The sequence below is a fragment of the Gavia stellata genome, chromosome 2 (assembly GCF_030936135.1).
Source record: "Gavia stellata isolate bGavSte3 chromosome 2, bGavSte3.hap2, whole genome shotgun sequence".
In the NCBI taxonomy this organism is placed as follows: domain Eukaryota; kingdom Metazoa; phylum Chordata; class Aves; order Gaviiformes; family Gaviidae; genus Gavia; species Gavia stellata.
This window is the reverse complement of record NC_082595.1, coordinates 93,353,392-93,380,029: the sequence shown is the minus strand read 5'-3', so window position 1 is coordinate 93,380,029 and position 26,638 is coordinate 93,353,392. Positions and strand designations below refer to the sequence as shown.

The 26,638-nt window shown below is 39.7% G+C and overlaps 1 protein-coding gene across 3 annotated transcripts in view; it reads right to left on the bottom strand.

The window, feature by feature from the left end:
* Positions 1–21,423: 21,423 nt before the first annotated feature.
* Positions 21,424–26,638, bottom strand: part of COLEC11 (collectin subfamily member 11) — a 40,455-nt gene continuing 35,240 nt past the window's right edge. For 2 of the 3 annotated variants that reach the window (XM_059830413.1, XM_059830421.1), the window contains exons 4-7: positions 26,479–26,550; positions 25,699–25,752; positions 24,264–24,359; positions 21,424–24,107 (exon numbers count right to left, since the gene is read on the bottom strand). In XM_059830413.1, coding sequence (XP_059686396.1) covers positions 23,698–24,107; positions 24,264–24,359; positions 25,699–25,752; positions 26,479–26,550 — 632 coding nt within the window. In that variant the 3' untranslated portion in view covers positions 21,424–23,697. The remainder of the gene's footprint in view (positions 24,108–24,263; positions 24,360–25,698; positions 25,753–26,478; positions 26,551–26,638) is intronic. The other variant, XM_009813423.2, reaches the window with a different exon arrangement.

Genomic DNA, 26,638 nt, shown 5'->3' with positions numbered 1-26,638 from the left:
TTTCTCCCCTTCCTTCCCAAGCACCGTGGTGACCCCTCACCATCCTGCCAAGCCCAGGGCATGGACCATGCAGCCCTGCGGCCTCCCCTTGGGGTGCAGCTGGGGCAGCCGGGAGCCAGAAAATGGCTTCCTACCTACTCCCGCCCAGCCGCTGCCTGCGTGCACCCTCTCGGCAGAGGGAAGTCTCGGGCACAATGCCTGAGGGGGAGCCCTGCCCAGCCCAGCCCAGCCCAGCCCGGCCCGGCCCGGCCCGGCCAGGCCTGGCCCACCCCGAAGCAGCAAGGGTGGCAAAAAGGGGGGCGGGAGGGAGGAGGAAAAACAATAAAAATAAACACAAAAATTGCAGCAGGCTTTGTAATTGAGTCATTTCAATGTGAAATGTCATTTGCATAACTCAGTCCTTTCATGTTGCATGCTCTAGACTTGTTTCCAGGCTGGCGTGGGCTGTGCCAGGGTGAGGTTTACAAAGGTGGTGGGAGTGTTAAAACCTCCTGCGTTAAATGTTAAATGTCCCAAGTAATACCAGGAAGGGGAGACCGTGGTTCTGGGGTGGACTGCTTCCGAGCTAAGAGAAAATAAGCAGCTTTTAAAATCTGTAAGACCTACCTGAAATACAAGGCTTTTATTTCTTTGCACGAGTCTTTCCTTTCTCCTAGTTCATGTTTTGGTTTTTTTTTTTTCCTCTAATAGATGCTGAGGTGTTTATCGAGCACTGAGGTGTGCAGCCGGCTTCCCGGAGCTGCAGGGACCGTGAAGAACAGAGGAGCTCAGTGGAGCTCATGCGGAGGAGCCTTTCCCTTCCCAGACATTTGCTACAAGTTTAGAATGTCACTCTCGATGGCCTCCTTATTTTACCTGGGTTTTCTTGGTAGTTTTACTCCTTTCCAGTAGGAAAGACATCACAGAAAAGGGTACTAAGGACTAAAAGTCCTTATGTGAAAGACAATCTCTAAAAAAGGCCATTTGGACTAGTAAAACAAAAAAATAGCTCAGGAAGTTTGTCCTTACACAGACAAAGAAAGTGTTTTTTATTTTACAATCAATGAAGAAGGGTCTGGTTAAATAGAAACACAGAAAATGGAAACGCAGATAAACTAAAAACCACTTTCTTATAATAGCATTACACATCACCTCATAGCCACAAATTGCAGAGTGACCCAGAAAAGAACAGCAGATCAGCTATGAAAACCAGGTCATTTCTAGCATGAGATACTAGATAAATTTGAATACTGGTAAGGAAGAAAAGTCCTGGTTAAAATGCTAACCCATCTCTGGAGATGAGGGTCAGACTAGGTAAGAGAACAGTATTATTCAGGATCAATTTTTTAAATGTATGAAATGGCCAATTTTTCAGTGATCGTTATTTTTTCAAAAATCTCCATGTAATAGACAATTCTCAATACTTCTTTGGTGGTGACAATCTTCATAGCCTAGTGCTATTCAAAATGCAAGTTTGGAAAACACAATGTTGTATGTTATGTTGCATTTTACAGCAAAATAAGTGAGTGCCATTTTTAAAAGAGATGCTCGTTCAAAACAGTGTAAACGCAATAAAGAACTTGCATTTCATAGTTACCATAAGACTAAAGAAGTGACAATGCACCACATCTGAATGGTCAAACAAATTTACATAGTAACATTTATATGAAGGTCTGTCTGAGGTATTATCTCTTTTGGAAAAAAAAAAAAATCTTAGCTCATTCTTTTAAAGCAGCTTAGTTGTTTGTTTTTATCTTTGCTGACAAATCCAGGTCCCTTCTTCAGGCACAAAAGACTCCTTGGCAGTGAAGCCAGAATAGATCAGCCAGGCAAGAGGGACATCTCAGAGAGAGATGTGGAAAAAAGTGTTGAAGGAAAACCACAGTGATACATGACACCTACATGGCAAGGATTTTGTTCAAGCTGTTAGCATCTCAGCTACCAGAAAAGAGAAGGGATGGAGGCAGATAGGCAGATTTGCCCTACACAAATTCCCCAGTCTTCTTCTAAGGGCGATAATATTTCATTCACTCTTATTGAAGCAGCTTAGGAACCCTGTAAAAAAATGGTAAGCCCCACCATACCTCTCCCAGCTACTCCGAATAACTGCTGGTTGCTGGCCTTGTATCTTGTATGAGGGATTTTTCTTTGTATAGGCCAAAAGATATGATCCTCTTTAAAACACTTATTAATGTCAAACCCTGCATAAGATTCATATATGTGGTAAAAAGCATTGAAATCAACCACTGTTTCTTCACTCATTCATTCGCACTGCCATCATGTCCTTGATACCATGTAGTTACTGCAACAATACTGTTTTCCAAATGTCATGTTTTAAGGAATTACTTATGCCAATTACAAACTCTGAAATGCACTTCCTCCTAAAATAACACACATGTAGCCTAAACTACGCAATGTAATGATTCAATAGCTCTTTCTCTGTGAAATCTAGGAACTTTTCAGAAATTAGTCTTTTAACTTGTTTCAAAATTATTCTTTTATCTTGCTTCAAACATGCTGCTTGATTTGATATATGAGGAACACAGTTTCCAGGAAAGAAAGGTTTACCTCACATCAACAGATAACGCCAGGTCCTCCCAGCCAGGTAATGGACTGATCATCCCTGTTGAACAAAAAAGACATATAGAGAATATAACTTTTCTTTTGCTTGTAACTAAGATTAAGAGATATGCACAATCTTCACACTTCAAATGCAAATACTATTTTTAGCACGTGAAATTGTGGCAACGTTGAGAGCTATGTACAAACACAGGTTGTGAAATAAAAATCAATCTACAGCTGCAAAGCAATCAAAAAACCCATAACACATGACAATTCATTTTCAGAGAATTTGCATGCAATCACAACTTTGTGCAAGTATTTATATTAGATTTATTTGTTGTTTAGGGGTAGCATTCACTTACTAATTTGGCTTCCAGAAAACCACTAGACTAGGGAAGGGGGGAGTGGGAGAATTTTCTCCACTTTTAGATATGAAAGGAAAAGTTTAATTGAAAAAGTCTTGAGAAAAAGTGTATGACTAACTTAAAACATAGATAGATATGGCTTAAAACATACATAAGTATTCACAGTAAGCATTAAAAAAATGAGAAATATGTTCATTGGGATCCTGAGCTATGAAGGATAAAGGTTTTGTTGGTTTTGTCTGGACTTTTGACCAATCCATTTTATAAAAAGGGCCATTTTGAACATAGAATCATAGAATCATTTAGGTTGGAAAAGACCCTTAAGACCATTGAGTCCAACATTTAACCTAACATTGCCAAGTCTACCACTAAACCATATCCCTAAGTGCCACGTCTACATGTCTTTTAAGTACCTCCAGGGATGGTGACTCAACCACTTCTCTGGGCAGCCTGTTCCTACGCTTGACAACCCTTTCAAGGAAGAAAAGTTTCCTAATATCCAATCTAAACCTCCCCTGGTGCAACTTGAAGCCATTTCCTCTTGTCCAGTCACTTGTTACATGGGAGAAGAGACCAACACCAGGCAGCATTCCAGCCACTTGTCCCCAGGCCTGTAGCGTTGCATGGGGTTGTTGTGACCCAGGTGCAGGACGTGGCACTTGGCCTTGTTGAATCTCATACAATTGGCCTTGGCCCATCGATCCAGCCTGTCCAGGTCCCTCTGTAGAGCTTTTCTACCCTCGAGCAGATCAACACACCTGCCCAACTTGGTGTCATCTGCAAACTTACTGAGGGTGCACTCGGTCCCCTCATCCAAATCATCGATAAAGATATTAAACAGAACTGGCCTCAATACTGAGCCCTGGGGGACTCCACTTGTGACCGGCCACCAACTGGATTTCACTCCATTCACCACAACTCTTTGGGCTCGGCCGTCCAGCCAGGTTTTTACCCAGCAAAGACTACACCAGTCCACGCCATGAGCAGTTGGTTTCTCCAGGAGAATGCTGTGGGAAATGGTGTCAAAGGCTTTATTAAAGTCCAGGTAGACAACATCCACAAGTCTTTCCCTCATCCACTGAGCGGGTCACTTTGTCATAGAAGGAGATCAGGTTAGTCAGGCAGGACCTGCCTTTCATAAACCCAGGCTGACTGGGCCTGATCCCTTGGTTGTCCTGTACCTGCTGTGTGATAGCACTCAAGATGATCTGCTCCATAACCTTCTCTGGCACCGAGGTCAGACTGACAGGCCTGTAGTTCCCCGGATCCTTCTTCTAGACATTCTTGAGGATGGACATCACATTTGCTAACTTCCAGTCCACTGGGACCTCCCTGGTTAGCCAGGACATCCACACCAAAATCTAAATTTGGCTAATAAAATCGTTCAGTTGCAGAACTTGAGTCTGAATGCATCTGTACTTCGAGATAACCAATGTCAAGTTCAGGAACACTTTCAAAATTAATAAATTTCAGTGTAAACTAGGAAAAAAGTAGTATTTCCTGGATATAAGTGCCATTGTAGCACAGACTTGTGGCACTACAAAAGGTATGCAGAGATCCACAAAGCTCTTCACAGCCCAGCACAGACTAATTTTACCTACTGGTTAAATGGGGGAGTTGTATGAAAGCTGAAGCTTTGCATTCTCAGTGGACGAAAACAAATCAGTAGTTTCAGGGGTGCTTCATACTATAAAGTTATCATTTCAAGCATAAAGCAAGTAAGTGCAGTTATGATCTAAGAACTGGAAAATATCATACTAAAATTACCCAATTTTATTGCTTCTTTCCCTCTCTTTTGAGTGTCATTTAAAGACTACTGTTATTTATAATCTGAATGGTGTTCAGTGTATTACCTGGAATCCTCTTCCTTGCCTCCTAACTATCCGTCTGTTTTCCATAGTGAGTAAACTTATCTGGTTTAAATTCTGGACTGTGCTTCTATGTTCCGCTCTCAGTTAAATGCAGGCAGCTACTTACACCGTAATAAACAGAACAATTTTTTCCCCAACTTTTAATGTCACAGCTAAATTGTAAGTTGCATCAAGCAAAGCATAGCCAAATTATATTGGTCTACATTAAAAGAAGCTGAGGATGTTCATTTCAATATGTTAAATTTTGCTTTCAATTCCAAAGTATTATAAATTCACCATAACTGTGCTGATTTCATTGAGAGTTTTACATATCTAAATGTTACAGGAATAGTTTACTTAAATAGTGAATCCTATCAGAAGTAAGGTGAAATTTTCAATTGCTTCTTCAAGAGAGGCCATCAGAAGAAGGAGATGTCCAAAGAAGGTTTTGCACTATTATTTAACCTGTGATGAAACAAAATGGTAATTGAGGGATGAAACATCTCATTTGATTCACAGAAATAGTTTTCAGCCATATTGTTATGCTTAAGTTCCGATTACAGATTAGTACCTTTCAGAAGTTGTTATTATGGCAGTAATGAGCCAGCAATTGAATTAAATCTGTAATCAAAAATCAGAAAGTTGTATAATCATAATCAAGCTTGTACAAATTCTTTCTCCACTGGAGGAACAGCCACAGGCCAGAGGAAATATGCCTCAGAAGGCATCTAAGCATTTTCACTAGTGTGTTCACTGTAAAACCTACTTTACACTTTCACAAGTGTAAATGAGATAAAAGACATTGCAAAATAATGTCATTTGTTTTCAGACCTATATTACATAGTACTGTACTTGGTGTAATGTGAGGCCTACATATCTTATCCCTTCATTACATGAAAAACAGAAACACAAATGCAAAGATTTTTACTTTTTTTTTAGATTTGGAGCTTATCAGAAATTTCCCAGCAGCAGTCAGAAAATAATGGATTTGACAGGATCAAAGCATTCTGCAGGGATATGCCAGTTATGTTGCAACCTTTGAAGAAAATCTTCATTTTTGGCCACTCTGCTCCCTGCCCATCTCCTGAGTGCTTGGCTGCTAAAGCCCTTTATCTAGCCAACTCCTGCGTTGCTTAATCTCTTGAGCTCTTTGGGGTTTTTATAAGCCGTCTGGTTGGCAGAGTTCTCAGCCACCATCCAAGCTCGTAAAGGAGCTGGTAAGGCTTACCAATTCCCTGGGCAGCTGGAAATCAAGATAGTACGACAACAAAGATGAACTCTCTGGAGCTACTGCCTCATTCTGCAGCCAGCTGGCTCTAGCATGCCACAGACCACACCAAACATACTACCTAAACAGTCTCCCAAGCTGTCTGAGCTACATGGGTAATCAGTTCCTTAATAACTCAGCTCTCCGGACATTCCCAGTAGCTTTCTTTATCAGCTCTTCATCTTCCTGGCAACAATGCTTCCCAGAAGCTTTTTACTAGGGAGCTGGTAAAGCCAGGGGCTCATGAGATGGACAAAAAATTCAAAAATGCATTTCAATTTTACCCTTTTTTTCTCCTAGATATTCTGCCTCATACTAATTGTTGTGCTTCTGAAATTTTGTCCCAGTGTTGGATTTGGTTTTTTAAATGCAAAAAGTTCCTTACAAGGGTTTTCCATTCCTCTAGACAAATGGAGGTTGGCTTTGATTTTGATAATTGTCAAATTTCATTGTTTCTCTCATTTTCACCTCACAATTCTCAAAGGATTTGCCTACACTCCAAAATATATTTAGCTGTTTTCCTTGTCCAAAGAATAAGAATCCTCCTGAAATGTTGTCATTATCAAAAACAAAGAGGTATGTAGGAGCAAGAATACAAATATGATTTAAATAACTAGCACATCCTCTATTGAAATTTGCTCCCCACAGTCTGTTTAATTTGATAGTTGAAGTGAGCAGTGAAGGAATAGAGGTTAAATGTTCATAAATTTTTACACCAACTACCATTTCAAAGACTTGACTGCCACATTGGTTATCATTTCTAAATCTTATTTGTCCACCCTCTAAAGCCATTCATTCTTCCTTTATTTACTTAATGGTTTGATTTTCTTTGGGGAGCTTTTGTTTTTTGCCATATTGGATAACAACTAGCGGTTCCAAGCTTGCAGTGAAGCTCCAGGATGACACATGATCTTCAGGAGAGGGAGACAGCTTATCCCTCCTCTGCTTATAGAGAACATGCAGAATTCAACCCATCTCACCTGGGGAGCTGAGATCCAAGAACAACAAGCACAAGAGGTAAAGGAACATGAGTACAAAATCCTAAAATTTATTGTACAATTGCCAACTTCTGTGTAATACCAGCATGAACTAGCTATTTGTTCATGCAGGTCATGATTACTTTTCCTCTCCCCAACCCCACTGGATTTGTTTTTTATAACATGCAAACTCTCCAGTCTTGGGCAAGCTGAGCATCAGCCTATTGTACCTTACTAGATTTTCTGATGGAGCAAAAAGCTCACCTGTTGTAAACAATGTCTATTAAAAAGAAGAAACCAGAAATGTAATACTTTGTGAAAACTTATATTTCAAACAAACAAACAAAAAATCTACACATTAGCTTTCATTTACAACCAAGCACTTTTTCCTTTTAAAAGTCACCTTTCTGTGTCTTGTGTTCTTGATCTATAAAAGTGAAATCCTCCTGACGAGCACCTGAAAAAGAAAAGCTCCATGAAATCAGTTTACAGAGGAAATGTTAATGTCTGCCAGTGCACATGCATAGCTATGTGTGAAGCTAGCCTTGCTTTTAGCAGGGGCTTGGACCGGGTGACCTTCAAAGGTCAGTCCAACCTCCTCTGCAATTCTGCATCTTACTGCCAAGGCCACTCAGTACATAGCATGTCTGCCATCACAAAAACAGTCTGCCTGATAGCTTGTGTAATGGGGCCATTGCAGGAACAGGGGGGTGAAATGGCCTCTGATATCCAGACTGAATGATGGGCTCGTAAGAACATTACCAGTCAGGCTCTTCCACTCATTTCTCTGACAGAAACTGCTGTCATTATCCCAGCAGCAAGAGAGCGGGATGCGTGTCTGCACTTCAGTCACCCCATTTCAGTGTATTAACCCCATCCACCGTGATGAGCGAACTGTGTTAATATGCAAGGTGTGACCAGGAGTGGGTGAACTGCAGCAACCTGTCCCATTTTGCCTCTTCTGCTAAGTGGTGGCAACCTCTGTCAGAGAAATAGGGTAGGCAGGAAAAGTAACATTGGAAATTGCTGCAGCTAAATCTGTCAGAGCCTTTTCACAGGTCTTTGGATATAGATAGGAAGGATAATTTCTAGCCTGCAGTCCCAAAGTCACATGCATGTTTTCTCATGGTTATCAGCTTCTGTATGTCTAATTCCTACTTCTAATACTTTCAGTTATTTCACATGACATTTGCAAGCAGTTCAGTTCCAAGATACACTTCTGTCTACAACAGCAGCCACCTGCCCTTTCTCTGGCAGATACCAGATAGTTTGAGTTCTCCCCCTTTTGATTTATAAATGATTCAGTAATGCATCATTAAAAAAAATCTTTTAATTATGACTGATTTTAAAGAATACAGTCTCTCTTCTTTCATGCAAATGGATATAAGTGTGAGGTTTCATACACAAAGCAATTCAGCGGGATATTTTCTCATCTTTTCATTAATAATCTTTCTCACTTATAGTACATAAATCCATTTACTCCAAAGGCACCCAAAAAGCAGATTATACTACCAACCTATAGCAATTTATGGTGAAGCATAGGGAGGAAAGGAGAGGGTTTTGCCAAACAAAAGGTAACTACCTTTTTATGAGCTCTGCTGTAGACTGTCTGTGCCCATGCGCAGACAGAAACCTCATTTCCAAGCTTTGAAAAGATGCAATACATATTTCAATGACTTATATTAGCAGAGTTTCAACCTGCTAAAACTCCTGAGAACCACTAGTCTTAGGAAAGACCTTTAATTAAAGCCCAAGACTATGCTGAAGAGTTTCAGTTTTCATTCTGATCTTTAACACAGGCTTGCAATGACATGGTTCATAAATCCGATGATTTCTGTGTGCCTTAGTTCCTCCCACATGTAAAATTAGATTATTACCTAATGCACAGGGATGCTGAGAACCTTAATTTTTAGAGTCTGTAAAACACTTTTTGATCTTCACCTAGAAACAGAAGTTTACTTTTTTCCTGTATCTTCACATGTTAAGTCATTCAGATATAGAAAGTCAGATAAATACTGAGCTTTTTCTGGTTTGAGATTAGCTGCAGTTAAAGAACATTTGTTTAGCATGTCCACGATTTTTTCTCTGTCCTTTCAGCAGCTAAGAAAACTAATATGCCTGTAACTAGTTATTAATTTCAAAAAAGAATTCACATATATACTTTTTTACTATGTACATGCCTTACAATATGCACATACTGAAAAACATAAAAGGCATGTGACACAGAACTGTAGAATTTCATTTTTTAAAAAGTTATATTTCCCTCAAGGATGTAAGGCTGATATATACTTATGTTTTTTATTGCTGAGTCATATTATCAAAATAATATACTCTTACCACAATCATAATTTTTACTAGTAAGGGTGATTCCCAGAGGCCTTGACAGGAGAGGAAACACTGAGCTAGGACTGCAGGGCAAACAGGGGGCTTTGATCCATGTCCTGCATGATTTAGACTCTAAGATGGCCCAGGTTTACTCTAGAATATGTTTTTGTGCTGGGATAGGACATCATTGTCTGTGCCAGACACACAAGCAATAGATACAGGGAATTGCTGTGATCTTTCTTCAGTCAGAGATTTAGTAATTTACTTCCAGGGGTTTGAGCATCAGTTGTCAGAACACCATTTTGAAGGACAACATAAAACTAAAGCAGTGAGCATGGAGAGGTCCATGCAGAGGTTGTGGAGCCCACTGAAGCCTTCTAAGAAAAAAATATCCTGTTACCTCTGCCAATTCTTTTGGTTGAGTCCAAGAGTTGATGCCATCCATCACTTAATTCCTAAGCAGGAGGACATATGGTAGTGCAGGGAAAGGAGTAGGGCAGTGGCAGAGGAAGAAGAAATTCTAGGGTCATACTCACAGTCCTGAAACAGGGAAGCAACATCTGAATAGACAAGGAAGAGGGATGAGTTACATTAGATACTATAGAGGTCTGTGGATTTGTGAGGAGTATGTGCAGTATGGAAAAGACTGACTATTCATGGTCTTTTCTCATACAAGTACCAACAGCTATCATATAAAGCTAGTTGGAGTCATGTTCAATACAAGCAAATGTTGTGAAACACTACTTGAAACATTTACAAGATTTCTTTGAAGTTACATTAGAAAACAAATATTCAAGTTGGAACAATTAATTCTACTGGAAATACCCTTATATTTCTATGAAATGCAATTTAGCCTCTCAAAAATATTACTTAGAAACATTAAAAAAAAATTACCTTATGCCTGTTTCCACTCCAGTATCTGCTAGAGACAGTCTGTTAAGAGATCAAAGTTGGGAAAATATTATGGAGATCCGAAAGCAAAGTTATACATCTGAGCAGCAAGCAATCCCTGGACTTAATATTGATGTTAAAAGGCCAAACACTAACAGTTTATATTTCCTTATTTTGGAGTGATATTGTATGTGTGTGGGTGTAATTCTTTTTGCAGTGTAAACACATATGGCTATTTATATCTTAATATTGCAGCAGTTAGCCTAACATGCCCACAGTGAGATTTCATTCAGGGCACATATTCCTGGCTGCATTTGGACTGTGTTGCACTGTGCCAGGAGCACAGCACTAGCGCTGGCATTACCAGCCACAGGGGACTCATCCTGTTATTACTTGATTTGCCCTTGGTGCTGAGCCAGCCCAAAGGTGCCTGCGCTACAAACAAGAGCTGCAAGGGATTTGGATAGGAAAATCAACAAATTCCTCACAGCTACTGGAAGTCAGCATAATTGTGCATCCTTGATGCTGGGCAGGCATAGGTAGGTGGCCAGATCAGCATGCAGCTGACTGAGAAGACTCAAAATCCTTTTTTGCACAGTTCTGCTTCACACTGATTATCAAGCACTGTCTATGTCATGCTACACTCGACCAGGAAAAGAAGTTATAGCATCATGGCAGCAGAGACATACAGGTCTGGAAGGGACCAGAAGAAACTATATAGCCCAGCGGCTTCCAAGGGGCAAGATGTGCCAGTCATGACAATCTCTTATGGGCCTTTTGTGTTCCCAGCCACCACTGCTGGAAGTGGCAATGAAGAGGCGAGCAGAAGACAGCAGCAGCGTAGGCTGGTGTGGGGAGGGCAGGACAGCAGCAAAAAGGAAAGAGCAGGGGCTGGGAAGCAGGAAGGGGCATAGCAGGACTCAGAAGTGGTAGGGCACGGAAGAGGCAAAGGCAGCAGCCGGGAGGTTTAGCTACAGCAGTATTAGAAATCACTAGTTTAGTCCATATGTCTGCACAGGGGCCGAATCCAGTTTGTCTTGGTTTTAAAACAAGCCCAAAAGAATTTTTTGCATTTAATATGAGAATATTTCCAGTGAAGAAGATGGAAATACTATAATAATAATAATAATGGTAATAATAATAATAATAATAATAATAATAATAATAATAATAATAATAATAAATATATCACTGCTTCACTAGAAAACCTGTTCTAGAGCTTCACTGACCCTCTTGTTTGATTTTTGCTGGTATCCAAACCAAATATTCTTGGCTTCACGTTTAACCTATTTGTTCATGCCATGTCATCAGCGGGCATTGGAAATGATCAGTTATGATCTCCTTTATAAAGAGCCTTTACATCTTACACCATAGACTTCCTTACTTAACTCTTTTCTAGATTAAATGGAGCTCTTAGTCTTACTTCACAGGTCACATTTTCCAACTGTTGATCAGTTTTGTTGCTTCACCTTTGATTCCCAACATTTTGTCCATATCCACTGCTCAGAAGTGAGCCCAGTATTCCATCTGAGACCCCACCTACACAAGGAAAAAGATAATAACTCCCTTCCATGTCTTTATGTACGAGTACATCCCAGGACGAAATGTCTTGATAAACCATCAAATCTTCAAATCTTTTGCAGTTTAGGATTGACCTTAACCCTGAAACCTCCCAATCTTTTCTGCTGTTCACATTTTTTGGGATATTTGGTTGTTTTTTCTTATGTACAATACTTTTCCCTTTCTGTTATTGTATTTCATTGGTTGATATCAGGCATTTTTCCACTGAGTAAAAATCAATTTTAACCATGATCCTGTGTCCCACAGTTTTTGAAATCCTCCTTACTTTTTCATTATATCATTCAAAACATCAGTATATATACTGACTAGAACTGAGTTCAGGATAAACCTCAGAGAACTCTGACTTGAAATGCCCTCTCATTTTTACCCCCAAAGCACTGATAATGTTTCTTTGACAGCAGTTTTTTTAAGCAGTGCACTCACTTTCTGGAAATTAATCAAAGCTATTCCCTATTTGGCATGTGAACATCAAGAAATACAACATCTTACTGGTTTTCTACATCTACCAGAACAGCAAAGAAGTCAAAAATATAAAGATTAATTTGACATGATTTGTTCTTGACAAATCCAAAATTACTGTCTCCATCACTTTATTATCTACTTGGTGCCTTTACTTAATTGTTTAACCATTTGCTCTGGTATCCCACTTAAGCTGTCTGATGTGTTACCTTCTCTTTTCTTTTTTTTTTTAAATACTATGTGAAAGCTTCTCTAGGGCTCTGAGACCTCTTGATCCTCCTTAAGCATCTGAAAACAATCACTAATAGTGCAGCAATTGCTTTGGCAACTTTCTTAAGTATTCTGCACTAAATTTCTCCTGACCCTGCTGACTAGAACATTTCTAACTCATCTAAATATTCTTTAACTTGCCCTTTTTCTCTTTTGGCCTGTGATTCTCTTCCCCTGTTAAAATTAATTGCACCAAAGATCTGATCGTAATTAACCTTGAGATAGTAAATCTTTCAGCCTTTCCTATTTCATCACAGCAGGCAAAAGCTTTTTCCATCAGATTAAAAAGAAATACGTTGTTTATATAGTTCCAGCACCTCAGTAAAGCATTTTCATGATGCACCACCAGGCATTTGTCCTCTGGGTAGTCCAAATGCAGTTGTACTCTCCAATGACGCTGCTGGATTTGCAGGCCTGACCCCTCTCTCCGCTGATTAACACGGATTGTTGTGCCAGGACCACACCATGCCTCCACAGCCCTCCACAACAGCATTTTTCCCCAGTGGACACTTAAAAGGGCAGAGATACCACATACCCAGTGGGTTGTAGGAGATTCTTTGCAGCACATGCCTCCCCTGGCAGCCTAAACCCTTTCAGAAAGGCCATCAAACCCAGATTTTGTTTCACAAAAAAACCACAGGATTTTTTGCCTCTTTTGCATTAGAAAGTTGTTCGTGTTATAAATACATTTATGCTCTGAACATACCTTTCACTAAGGAAAGGCCCCTTGGGGTCTTCTTGTCCAAAAGAGAAACAGTACTATGCTTGCAACTCCTCCAGAAACCTTTTGGGCAGCATTTGCCTTTTCTTTTCACCCCCATAAGCCATCTTGTCCTGAGAGCTTCAGGCTTGCCCTCAGATCTTCCAATCTCCCCATCTGAGTTCTTCTTCTTGCACTCTCCATGCAAAAGGAACCTTTTTCTTTTTCCTCTGTCTCCTAGCTCACAGATTTAGATGAAACGTTGAGGACCAGCTTATAAAAACCCAGTACAGTCCTAGCTAGAGCTGGGTTACTGGAAGATGTTTGATTTTCCACTTACAAACAGGAAGTCTGTAACCTTTTTAACACATTTGATATGGTATGTTCCCATTTGGGTTACAGAGCACACCCACAGTGCATCTCTGTCGAGCTTTTGCTGCTGAAACTAGTCAAGCAAGACACTCTGTGCATGGAAGTCACTGAAACGGTCTCTGCCATGGCTGTGCTTGTGGTTTCTTCTTTCTGCTGCCCATTGTCTCTCCTGGAGGTGCTATTTATTGCTTTGCAGCACAGGCTGGGAAAGACACACATCACTGGTGGCAGGAAAGGAAGAAACAATGCCAGGCAAATATTATTCTCTCTCTCTATCGTGCAAGAAAGAGAGGTAAGAAGAAATTCAGCTTGCTTTTAACATAGTGATCTTAGCTGCCAGTTTGGGAAGGGGAGAAAGGAGAGTTATTTTCTGCAGGCAGAGCACTGATTTTTTTCCTGAGTGTGACTCATGAGCCAGTACCACACTGGGCTGCGTGATAGAAGTGGCATCTGGATCCACCATGTGACAAAAAGTCACTCATGGCAGGTCACGCTCTTCTAGTGGAGGTCACACCTCTTTCACAACCTCATATAGCCTCTGTTCATAACCTTACACAATAAGCACAGCTGGTCATCAAGGGAAACACGCAAGTGGCAGCCCTGTATAATGGGGATGTTGGGGTGGAAGCTGCTGAGATTTGATGGGTGGGATTTATCTGATCAGACAGAAATGTCTGCATTTTAGCTTGTCACCTTGGTCTCACCTTAGGGCAATGGAAAGAAATGAGGAGTCAGAACAAGGAACACTCCCATCCCAATTTAGTCATCTAAAATAGGACAGATGAATCATACCCTGAATGCACTTATTTCTCTGCACAGACGATAAAGAGAGACAGTGTGACTAGCTCAGATTGCAGATATCTACAGTGCTGATGTTTAAAACTAGAGGAGACAACTCCCACCCAGCAAACCTGAGCCAAGGGTTCTGGCAAACCAGGAGCAGTCGGGGGAGCAAGGGGATCGGGACACCTCCATTTAAAAGTCTCCATTTAGGTGTTGGCCTATGTGCGTGGATCATAAGCTCTCACAGCCAGCAAAAATCTCCTGTCAAAGCTGTTGGTGGTAATTAGCAGGAGGCTAAACTGGTCATTATGACGGGCTCAGTTCAGCTGCCTCACACAGAGGCACCTACTGCCCTTTGAGGCACCCCAAGACATCCAAGACATTCAGCAAATTTATGCACTGTCCTCTGTTCAAGGGGTGCAAAAATTTGACCTTAGCTAGGCAAAACATTTACCAGGCTAGGTTGACTACTGTAGTGGTGCTCCCAGCACAGTAAACCCTACACGCTGTCACTTACAGCAGGTGAACCATCCTCTGTTAGGAGAATGGCAAAGAAACCAGGGATTGAGAACATGCAAAGCAACCTGTAAGCATAAGCTAAAACTAAATTAGGTACTAAACAGTACCTAATTTGACGAAACCTTTTTAAAAAAATCAGTTCAGGGTTATTAAGGGTAAAACAGGCTCACCAAAACCCGCAAAAGTAAGGAACTGCCCAGTTAATTATGCCCCATGATTGCTTTCCCTCAATCCTTTATACATGAAATATTACCTTCTTCTTTTCTAGACTAATTTCATACATAATACCTTGGTTAATATTGATTTCCACTGTGTGTTTGTCTTTGATTTCCTTTTATTTTCATTACATACCTAGCAATAAACCTAGTCTGCATAATCATTATCATATTCCTTAAGATCTTTAAAAGTTTCATAACAGGTTTAAACATTCCCCTCTGTAATCTTATGACAAATGATTTTTCCCTGTCTGCTCACTGTTAAAAATAGATTTCTGTGAAGGAACTTATCTGTAGCCTCCAATCACACATATACATTACTTGCTTAAACAGCAGAGAAGGTTATATCCCATCTCTGCATAAACAAGGTAAAGAGCGTAAAACATTGTATAAATGCATGTAGCATGCATCCAGCAGAAAAGGTGGGATGCACTGGACTCTATATTGCCCGGCTCTGTCACTGCCTGTTCTTGCTCCCAGGAGAGCCAGGCCAATGCCAAGTGGTTTTGAAAATTCTGTCTTCATCCCTGGTTAGTGATCTCGACAATGGGGGAAAAAGGCATGGGATCAGTGTGGGATTAAGTAAAGAAATTATCAACTATCTTTTACACTCAAATCACAGCAAAGCTGATTCAAAGAGACGTGTATGGAAAATGTTCTCTTCTAGGCTAAGGGTGATCTAATGGGCCCTTTTCACTGCAGCCAGCATACCATCAACTGGACATCATAGAACAGATGAGTTGTTCTGTGAGCAACAGTATGGAGAAAGGCTGGTTTCCTATAGTATCTGCCACTATTATCTCAAGTTTTCAGTGCCTAAAATGGACAATTTCTAATCAAATCTTTTCCTGCGGTTAGGATTTTGTATAGTCTGTCTCCAAGATGAGTCTTTGGTGTTTAACAACAGATGAGTTCACACCGCAGCCATTTCCTGAGGAGGGACTGAGGGAAATCTTTGTTCATTACTCACTCACATCTTTACACAAAATGTTGAAAATCTTCAGATCTCTGAGACCTTCTGTCACACCTGGTTGAAAATGGCTAAAAGGTTCAAAAGTTATTAGGAGGAAATACGGCATGCAATTGCATTAGTCTTGTTCTTCGAAAAACGGGCTAACACTGATGGTAGAAGGAGTAGCCAATGCCTGAGGCAGGCACTGCTAGATAACGATCTGCAAGTGGCACCAGAAGCAGAGATTTGGGTCCGTGTCAAACTGGCCAAACGTAAGGCCCACAAAGCACGAGAGCAGGTATCCCTGGTGTCAGCTAATAGTGGACATGCCAGGGTACAGGCTGGTGTCAGCAAACTCAGGCCCTGCTTTATCTGACTGTTAGCAACCAGCCCATTTCAGTTTAATTTAAAATCATGAAGCAGATTTGACTCATGGTTTACATTTGTTGATCTTCTATTTTCTTTAAAGCAAAAACTGTCTAGGCATAAAGGACATTCGTCTTAGTTAATAGTATAAACCATATTTTCAAATAATCCATTTTAAATGGATTATGATTCAAAACAACTGCACAGGCAAATCAATTTCCAAGATAATACAGTATGGAATATGTAATAAAAGTGTATAATTATCTTCACTTGTGGGTCTGACGAGATGCAAAAGGAAGAGAAGCTTTAGGAAGAAAACTGAGGACACTGTAGAGAACAGGACAGTAGTCCCAAAGAGTTTTTTTAAAAGAGAGATGTTCTCACTAAGTGTTAGGCATGGTGTCACCACATCAGCTGTAATGCATTTATGCTTTTGCAGTGCAAGGTTAAGGGATCCAGAATTTATCCGGCACTTTCAGAAGCTTTGGAATAGTAAGATGTAGTCAAAAATCAGCACGAAAAAGGAATTGCCTACATCAAGATCAACTATAAACTTTTCTGCTAATCCAGCTGAGGATATTTAGAAGAGATATTAAACTTTACCTAAATTAGTCATAAGTTACTATATTAGATTTTTTTATCTAGAGGAGAAGGGAAGTGATGCTGGGGAAGAAGCAGGGAATGGGATTAAATAAAGCGAGCTGATATGTATATGTGCAGGGCACTTTCTAATAAGGAAGTTAGTATTTAGTATTAGCCCTCCATTTAGTAGAGCTGGAGCGCCTCTCCTGTGAGAACAGACTGAGAGAGTTGGGGTTGTTCAGCCTGGAGAAGAGAAGGCTGAGGGAGACCTTATAGCAGCCTTCCAGTATCTGAGGGGGGCTACAAGAAAGCTGGAGAGGGACTTTTTATAAGGACATGTAGTGATGGGACAAGGGGTAATGGCTTTAAGCTGAAAGAGGGTAGATTTAGATTAGACATTAGGAAGAAATTCTTTATGATGAGGGTGGTGAGGCACTGGAACAGGTTGCCCAGAGAAGTTGCGGATGCCCCAACCCTAGAAATGTTCAAGGCCAGGTTGGATGGGGCTTTGAGCAATCTGGTCTAGTGGAAGGTGTCTGTGCCCATGGCAGGGGAGTTGGAACTAGATGATCTCTAAGGTCCCTTCCAGGCTAAACCATTCTATGATTCTATGATTTTGCTTTTTTATACCTTCTTTTATTTCAGTGTGTACTACAAACACAGTGAACTGAACATATTGCTCAATTTCCCTTCCTGCAGAATGTTTGTCTGTCCTTATCATTCTGATCATACTAAAGAATGAAGCAGGAACAAAGTTGGATTTGTTGCTCTTTAGATATGCAACAAATCTTTTCTTCACTAGATGGCACCCGTCTACTCCTATGAATCAATGTTGAGTATGGCAAAAAGCAAAGGTTTAATTTTCATAGAAGAATATAAAATTATAAAGGACTTATTCTTTATGTTGAATGATTTTACTGCTTCTTTGTGTTCTGCATCATACCCCTTGTGTACTTTCAAGGGTAAAGTTTCACAATATACATCTACTTCAACTATTTCATGTTCAATTTTTGTGTCACAACCGATTACAGCCCAGAAATTTGCATAAGAGATGTATCCGTTACACCGGATCAGACTTTGAATAACAGCGGTCAGAATAAACTATAAACATCAAAATACCTCTCTCTCTCTTTCTTTGTGAAACAAGCATAAATCTAGAATTTATGAAGATACTGTGCCAAATGCTCAGTAGGTATAAATCAATTTGGCTTCACTGAAGTTGATTGATGCCAGGTGATCTGCACCTGCAATTTAGATGCTGGCCTGCAGAGCACAGCTTGGCTTGTTTTCGTTTTCTTAACTCCAGGGCATGATAATTGAACTCATTTGGACACACTTCTCACTTCTTAGTCAAAACTCCTACCTGGGCATTGGACTTAAAATCAGTGCACAACTTTTTGTTATAAATCAAAATAATATTTTCACAAAGAAGAGAAGAAAGCTGACTAAAGACTTCAGAGCTGGGAAATCAGTTGTTCAATACCACATCAGTGGCTGCGCTCAGTAACATGGTAACTCTGATGCAAGCAGAAGCACACTATTGCTCAACTCCATCATTTTGTCTCTTACTGCCACTAGATGATAGTATGGTAACGCACGTATTGTTCTGCTGCACACCAGACCTTCTGTTGCTGAATTCTTGGCAGTATTCACACTTTTATATGTAAAGAATATACAGAAAGGCATCAATACTACACAGCTAGCCTTTGAATAGCAGTGCTTAATTATATCCCCAGTGATTTCATACATTAATATACCCAAAGTGTAGTGGATGCTATTATTTGGCCATAGACCCAAACTGGGCTTTATTTAGACACATACGTTACGCTAAATTGCTCACCTCATTCCATTTTAGTAGCTACCCCTTCAGAGCTGCAGTGAGATGTTTTGACGGAAAGGGCAGGATAATTATACTTCCCTGGCAGGAAGCAGGAGAATGGCTGGAGGTAACATTTACATTCCACCTCATGGGCATCCCACTCGCTGCCGGTTCCACACATCCACTCGCCGCTTCTCCCACTCTTTCCATTTCATGCTCTCCCTCTTGAGAGGACTCCCTGCCTCATCCAATTGAAAAGCTCTCCGGCTAGGAGGAGACACGTATCCAGAAAAACACCTTGAGCACACAGCTATCATTCTCTCCACAAACCCCTTCTCTCCCAATTCACATAGTTTGTACTCTCCTAACACAGCAAAATTAAAAACAAACTGTCCTTTCTCTCAGCTCCTCTGTAAAGTAAATAGTCAAAACCCTTCACCGCACGTTTTTTTCCCTAAGTAAATCTTAAGACTCTGGTTTCTTTTCACCCACAATAACAAGGTCAGTTCTCCTCTCAGTAGGCTGGACTGCCTCCCCCCAACCAGGAATATGCACCCCAGGGAACAGGTCAGTGGCCAGCTCCAGTCTGGCACAATACCTCTCACATCACGGATTTCACCGACACACTTTCATTTCACGGAGCATTTCCAGCTCCCCCTAGTAGACAAAAACCCATCTCTTGGTCCATAATCTGTGGCAGACAGGTTAAGTGATGTGGACCTGTTGGCACCACAGGGCAAGCAAAAAACTGAAAACCGGAATCTCCAGTGAAAAGAGATTGACCCTTGGGACAAATTCATGCACACATTTCTAGACAGAGCTAAGTGAGCAGAATGCTTGAAAATAAAGGCTAAGGGGAAGCAGTCCAAAAAGTGTAAGGGGTAGAGTCATATATAATCAGTGTTTACATTGTAGGCTAATTTGTCTGCTCTAGGATTTGATTCAGCTACCAGCACCACAAGTCACTGAGCTTCCCATCAAAACTGGAGCTGGATATAGACCTTGGGAAAACCTGGAATTTACGCTTTACTGGAAATTTGGTTATGTTGACATCTTTTTGTTTCAATTCAGGATGGAATTACGTTTGTAAGATTTTCATATTTAAAATGCTTCTATTTGATTTATATTATTTAATGATTGGAGCCTTGTAATAGTGCATAAAGTGCTAGTTTTATGGCATAATACCTGAGTCATTTTCATGATCAGTAAGAATATCTTCTACTTAATGTTGGTTGAACTATCTATTGCTTTGTATTCAGAGTGTTTACAGTGTCATAGCAGTCCCAGAAGGGAAACCTATTCAAGTGTCAAACTCTTTCAGTATGGCAAATGAGAACTCTCAAAAGTTAATTTGTTCCCATTGGAAATTAACACATAAAGAATAAAATAAATATTTCAAGCATTATACTGAATGCTGTTACTGACACGGTGTAAAATACATCAACAATAATATAAAAATCAAATCCCTTTATAGGTCAAAAGGAAGTTTCAGAACTCCAAAGTGAAATTCTGAAAAATTCCAAAAGGAAACATCTTGAAAAATGTCTACTTCAAAACTTCTTTGTCCATTCTGAACCTTCATCACATTTTACAATAAAAATAATTGTTTTAACTTCATCTTATTTCCCTTTTCATCAAAAAATGTAACAAAAATGTCCATCCAACCAGCTGCTATTTTGTAATGCATATTTGAACTGGCATTTCCTGAGCTTATGAAAAACAAAGCATTCCATTTTACTTAGATGAATAAGGATGCTCTATATCCCATGTATAAATATTAATTTTTACAGTTCTGTTCAGGTGAAGGTGTGGAATATAGCTGAATGAAATATGCATTTTATGTGAAGAAGTCATTCAAGAGCATGAATAGGTGACTATATAAAAAACCTAAAACTGTTATTGTTGCCTTCTTAAAATGCATCAACATGACCCTTAATTAAGAATAAAATAAATAAGGACTATGGGGAAATATTTAGGAGGAAGAATCATCCATCAGAAGTAAAGCATATAGGAACAGTCTGGGAAACCTCCATGCATGCTTGCCAGACAGACATGTACCAAAGGCTTCCATAGAGCCACACAAAATGAGTAATGATATCAAAATGAGTAATGACATAAAAATGCAGGTTTTAATGCACATGGAAAATACCCCAAATAAAACTAACTTATCACCTGATCTTTCCCTAAAAGAATACCTGCAAATTCCACTGAGAGTAATGGAAATCTTACCATGCACATCAGCAGGCTTCGTGCAGGCTCAGCACTACATACAACACTGACTTCTGCCTCCAGCAAGGGTCCACCAATGGGGTTCAGCAACCGGAGGGTGAAAGAAATTCTGAAGGGCTCATTCATTTCCAATCCCTCCATAATTTCTTGCCCAGTTTGTTGCAGAGGTAAATAACAGATATGCAGTCTTTGCTCCTTGCAGGACAACTAGACACCTTACACACTAGCCTTGTTCCCCTTGCCTAAATGGTGAAATAAGGACTGTTGCAGCCAATGTACAGGGCTCTGACAATATAAATAATTTCTTTTCTATCTCATATATAAAAAGGTGCAAAAATATTTCCTGAAGAACACGAAAACTGGGGGAAAGAAACGGTTTTTTTTCCATTGCCTTTATTTTTCATCTTAAATTTTATTAGAAATTGAGACTGCTTAAATGCTGTACACATCAAGGCAATCTTTATAAATGTCGTGTGACTTCCAGCTAAAATAGGAGCATGTGGCTCCTGAAAAAGATTCCCACCTCCTCAAAAGGCCTCTTTTAACGTTTCTGAGGAAATCAAACATTACAACAGAGACTTTCAAAACCTGGGTGAAAAATAAACAGTTAGCAACTTCAGCACATCATACATAATGAGGGAGCTCCAGATATCTGTAACTCAGGTTTGGACTGTTTTAATATAGCCATAATGATTCGACAGAAGTATGTCAAAGATTTAAATGGTTTCTGAGGATTTCTATAGCAGACAGGAAACAATCATGATATTCAAAAGGTGCTATTCTAAACAAACAAATTGCTCCACTGGAATTGTTAGCTCCCTGCATATTCTGTAAAGAGTCTTTGAATATTAGTGTAGAACCATATTCACATTATTTAATAGAATTCAATATACAGTTGGAAGAACACCTAACATATAGGAATCATACCTACCTTTATTGGAAAGAAAGTAAAGCAATCAAAGGACCGTTCATTTCTTAGAGTGATTGCTCTGGAGCTGGGCTGATATTCAAATACTATAGGAATTTGCTACTGATCTTCAAAATTAATAGCAAACATATATATATATATATAAAATGGATTCAAATTCACAGAGTAATTATAGCAAGCAAAATGGTTTGTTTTCTTAGGTATATAATAATAGCATTGCATCAATATTGTCACACTCTGTGGATATGAACAGAATTGTATGGTCATTGATTATATACCATGGCACTGCAGAGCTGATATGAGTTGGTCTTGCTTTGCTGTAGGGAATCTCTGGGATCACATGCCACATCCACTGTGGATATCCTGTAGACCAATCTCCCATAATGATCAGCTACATATTTTGATTACTATGTTATACAAAAGATCATTTCTCCTTAAAAATAATCTTAAAACACTGTGCAAGGTATTCCTGAAAAAAAACCAGTCGGAGATTTTGCAATCATCTTTCTATGCCTAACGGCAAGGTAAGATGTCATGCAACTGGCTCCTAGGAAGATCCAAAGCAATTCATCATTTCCTTTGTGAAATTATGTTGTTGGTTTTTTAAATATACATCACATTTTCCATCACATGCAATTGTAAATTGGGTACATAAGCAATTTTGCACAAATAATTTATTACTGCTATATACATAAACACACAAATTTTGGAAACTTTTGCTGCTTTTCAGGGGGTCACCCTTACAATCTGACTAAGCATGTAGACTGTTTTCCTATGTAAAGGAACTACTACCTAAACCATTTTTATAAGATTGGTTGTCTATTTATGAAGTCTGACTTAAATTGTGGAGGGCTGGAATTTTGTTTTGTAACAAGATACACCAAGATTATCTTATACAAATGTGAAATGCGTTTACTTTGAGAAATTATTTGGGGCCTGAAATAGTTCATGCACTGATTCATTCTCAACTAAAGAATGCAGAAAACCAAGATCTTATCTTTATCTTTAGCTAACCCCAAAACACCCATCTGGCTGGGATCCCTCTTTCAGTACTAAATTATAAGAACTTTGTCCTCCCTCAGCACTGAAACTCAGTTTACTTATGTGTCTCCTTGTCACATATCTGTGAACAATTTAATAAACATTACAAAATTGGTAGGGCTCCTGATTTGTTGGTTTGCTTTGGCTGTTTTTCAAAAAAATGTTGTCACATCTTCACATCCAAAAACTTACAGTAATATTTGTGCTTATTAACTGGAGTATACAAAATATTTGCCTTGTTGCTGAAATATCCCTGTAGCACTACAAGCAATTAACATTTATAACTACAAATTTTGCTAAGATAAAAGACTATCAGGAATCTACTTCTTCAGAAATAATAATTCTAACGACTAGAGGCCAAATTCTGCCTTCCCTTACAGTCATGCAATCGCATTTGTTAACTGTCGTGAGGGCAGAATTTAGCCACAAACCACATTTTTATCTAAATACATATGTTTTCCTACAGAAAAAAACAAGCTATGTCTTATCACTGCTCTTCCCTTCTGAAGGGTAAATACTGATATTTGAAATACCCAAATTTTATTTACAGCTGTACAACACCGATGCCACATACTTGCAAAATATCACTTGTACTCTATAAACATGGGGTAACTTGTGCAATCGGCTTAAAAACTTTTCTTAAAATAAAGAAAGAGCAGACAAGCTTAGACATTTTCTTTGTCAAATTCACACACAAAATACATGGTAATATGACACGCAACATCATTCCACCCTCCAGACGCCACCATCTCCACACAGTCCTCCTCGTCATAGGCATTGTTGGGCTCCCCACTGCGCCATTTGTTGAAGGTCTGCATGGGTGATCGGTCAGAATAGACAAAATTTCCCTCTTTCTCTAGGTCGTTAATCCCAATGAAAACTCTGGTGAGCCCGGCTTGGTTGATGTACGAGGCGATCAGATTGTTGGCAGTCTCATCCTTGGGCATGCTCAGTGTCCCTCCTCTTCCATGGCAGTAGAGCTGGGCCTCCTTGTATCTTTTCTCTTCCTTCACCAGCAGATATATCTTATTATCTGTCTCACGCACACCAGCAACAGCTGCGGGGGAGGGCAGTGCTGAAAAGTGAGCACTCGCATTTCTATAAACCAACTTACTGTACACCCCAAAATAGCTTCACAAATCAGATGCGAGACGGTGATGCTCTCTACGAGCAATTCCACCAGTAAAATGCGGCAATGAGAAAGGAAAATATTTATATAAAATTAACCTACCATTTTTTATGAATTTTAATTCTGTTGTCAGCTGGGCCACTTGGATATCCATCTCACCAATAGCCTTCCTTAGCTGGCTGCACTCACAGGGGATGCCTGTGAAATGATACAGATACACCAAAATCAAAAAGCTACCTAATTTCAATAATTATGTAAACAATTTTATGAAGAGGCCCAGCCTAGCAGCACTGGAGAGGCCTGTCTCACAAATAATGGTCAGAAACCTACAGCCTTCACCACCCTGCACTATCACATGGTTCTCATGGGTGTCTGGGCTGACGCAGAACAGCTCAGTTCACTTCTCATGAAGCTTCAGCCGTGCATGATTAGTGCTAACCTAAACCCTGACAGATATTCCCTGCAAAAAAAATACAGTTTTTTTTTTAAACCTTTGTCAAAATTTCCCATTTTGAGTAAAATCATTCTCTTCAGTCTTCTCCAAGGAGCACTTTTTCCACAGCAACAATCTGCACAGCGCATTGTTCGGCTGTTCCTCACGAGGAACATAACACAGCAGATCCAAAAGGCTAACGTTCCAACCACGTAATGCACATCATTACCTGCAAAATGTAGTTCTGTACTTTCGAAACTACAGAATTTACGGTACTTCTTCCAATAAAATAAAACAATAGAAAACCATCTATTACCCCAATTTGATGTTGGTTTGACAAAGATAATCTTAATGAGAATACTAAAAGGATAATTGTGACATCTATGAGCTCAAATCTCAGAATGAGGATCAATTACAGTTTCCAATTCTGTGTGTAATTATTCAAATCTGCATTTGACTACCCAATTACTCAGCTTAGGTGTCTACGTCAGTCTAAGCACAGGGTACTTACACTACAAAACTGTGCTTGATGACTGGGTATATGGTACTCTGGCTCAAGAATTAGAGTGACACATTATGTTCTCACCCTGCCAGGAAGGGACGAATTGGGTAAAATCTGAATTTGCCACTTTTATAAGGCTTACACTTCTTATGCCAGGCTTTCACCTTTTTCTCTGGAAGATCTCTGTTCTTGGTAATCTCCTCCTCCTATAACAATAATCCATGGAGGGGCAGGAGCTTCCAACCCGCTCCTTTGTGTTGGCTGGAAGCGAGAGTGGGATATGCAGAGATGTCCCTTTGCACTGGTGACAAACAGTACGGACAGTTGCACTTCAGTTCCCGCTAGTGTTCTGGAGTTATCACATTTCTGAGGAGCTCTGAGACATTGTTTCGACAAATACACTGCAAGTCCAGCAGCACTACAAGTACTGCAGCTTCAATAATTGTAAGTAATTTGAAAATATTACAGTGAACTATTACAGTGCCTATACAAATATTTAATTTTTTATTATTTCCCCCAGTATGTAAACAGACATGTATTTTTGGTGATGATGCATGCATCTTGTAAAATCCTTCACATATACAAGATGTGTCATGGATTACCTGGGTCACCATTAGGACCTGGTGGTCCTATGTCACCATTATCTCCTTTGTCACCTAAAAACATACAAAAGAATAGAAATTTAAGGCAGCTTTTTTGGTCAACAGTTCATTTATCACTTGTTTATTTTTTCTCCAGTAACTTTCAAATGTGGAAAGTAGAAATATGCCCAAGCAAAAATAAAAATTTTTCTGCCCTAGTAATACACAAAGGCCAGCCAAAGCTATAAAACTTGAACGCAAAAAGCATGTACCAATACCCATTTTTTGACATTCACGAACTTCACAGAACCAATAAGTTCAGATGCTGTAGAGGGAAAAGGGCTGGATATGGTACGCTGGAGCCTAAATCTAGATTCATAATCTAGATGCTGAAGTAAACACTGGTCCAAATAACTTAACCAAAGCCACATAGGAAGCCTATGGGGTAAGCAAGATAAGAATTCAAGTCTTCTGGCTCTTAAAAGTCTGCAAAATACAGTGCATCTTCCCATCTGCTTCTCTTAACTGTCCATACTTGTGTGATGGTGCACAAAGTTCTTTATTTAGCCTTAAAGCAGAATCCTCACCCTGCTTTAAGGCTAAATATACTGCTATCAGAGCGAAAGGTAACTGGCTGAGGGATCTCAGTCATCTGGCTGACTACAGTGTGGGAAAATCCCTATTATGGTAAACTCTGAGACTTGTTAACCATTTTCCAAGCCCCTAAACTTTCCTCAGACATAAATGATCACAGTTTTTTCATCTGAAACACAAACGGAGAAACAATTTAACTAAGCATACCTTTTGAACCAATAGGGCCAATTTTTCCATGCCGTCCTATGCTGCCTTTCTGGCCTTTGTCCCCCATTTCTCCTATACATAACAGAAAGATGAAAGACACAAGGTAGCAATGTAGTCTGATGCATTCAGATTCTAGCATGCTTGCAATATCAGTTTTACA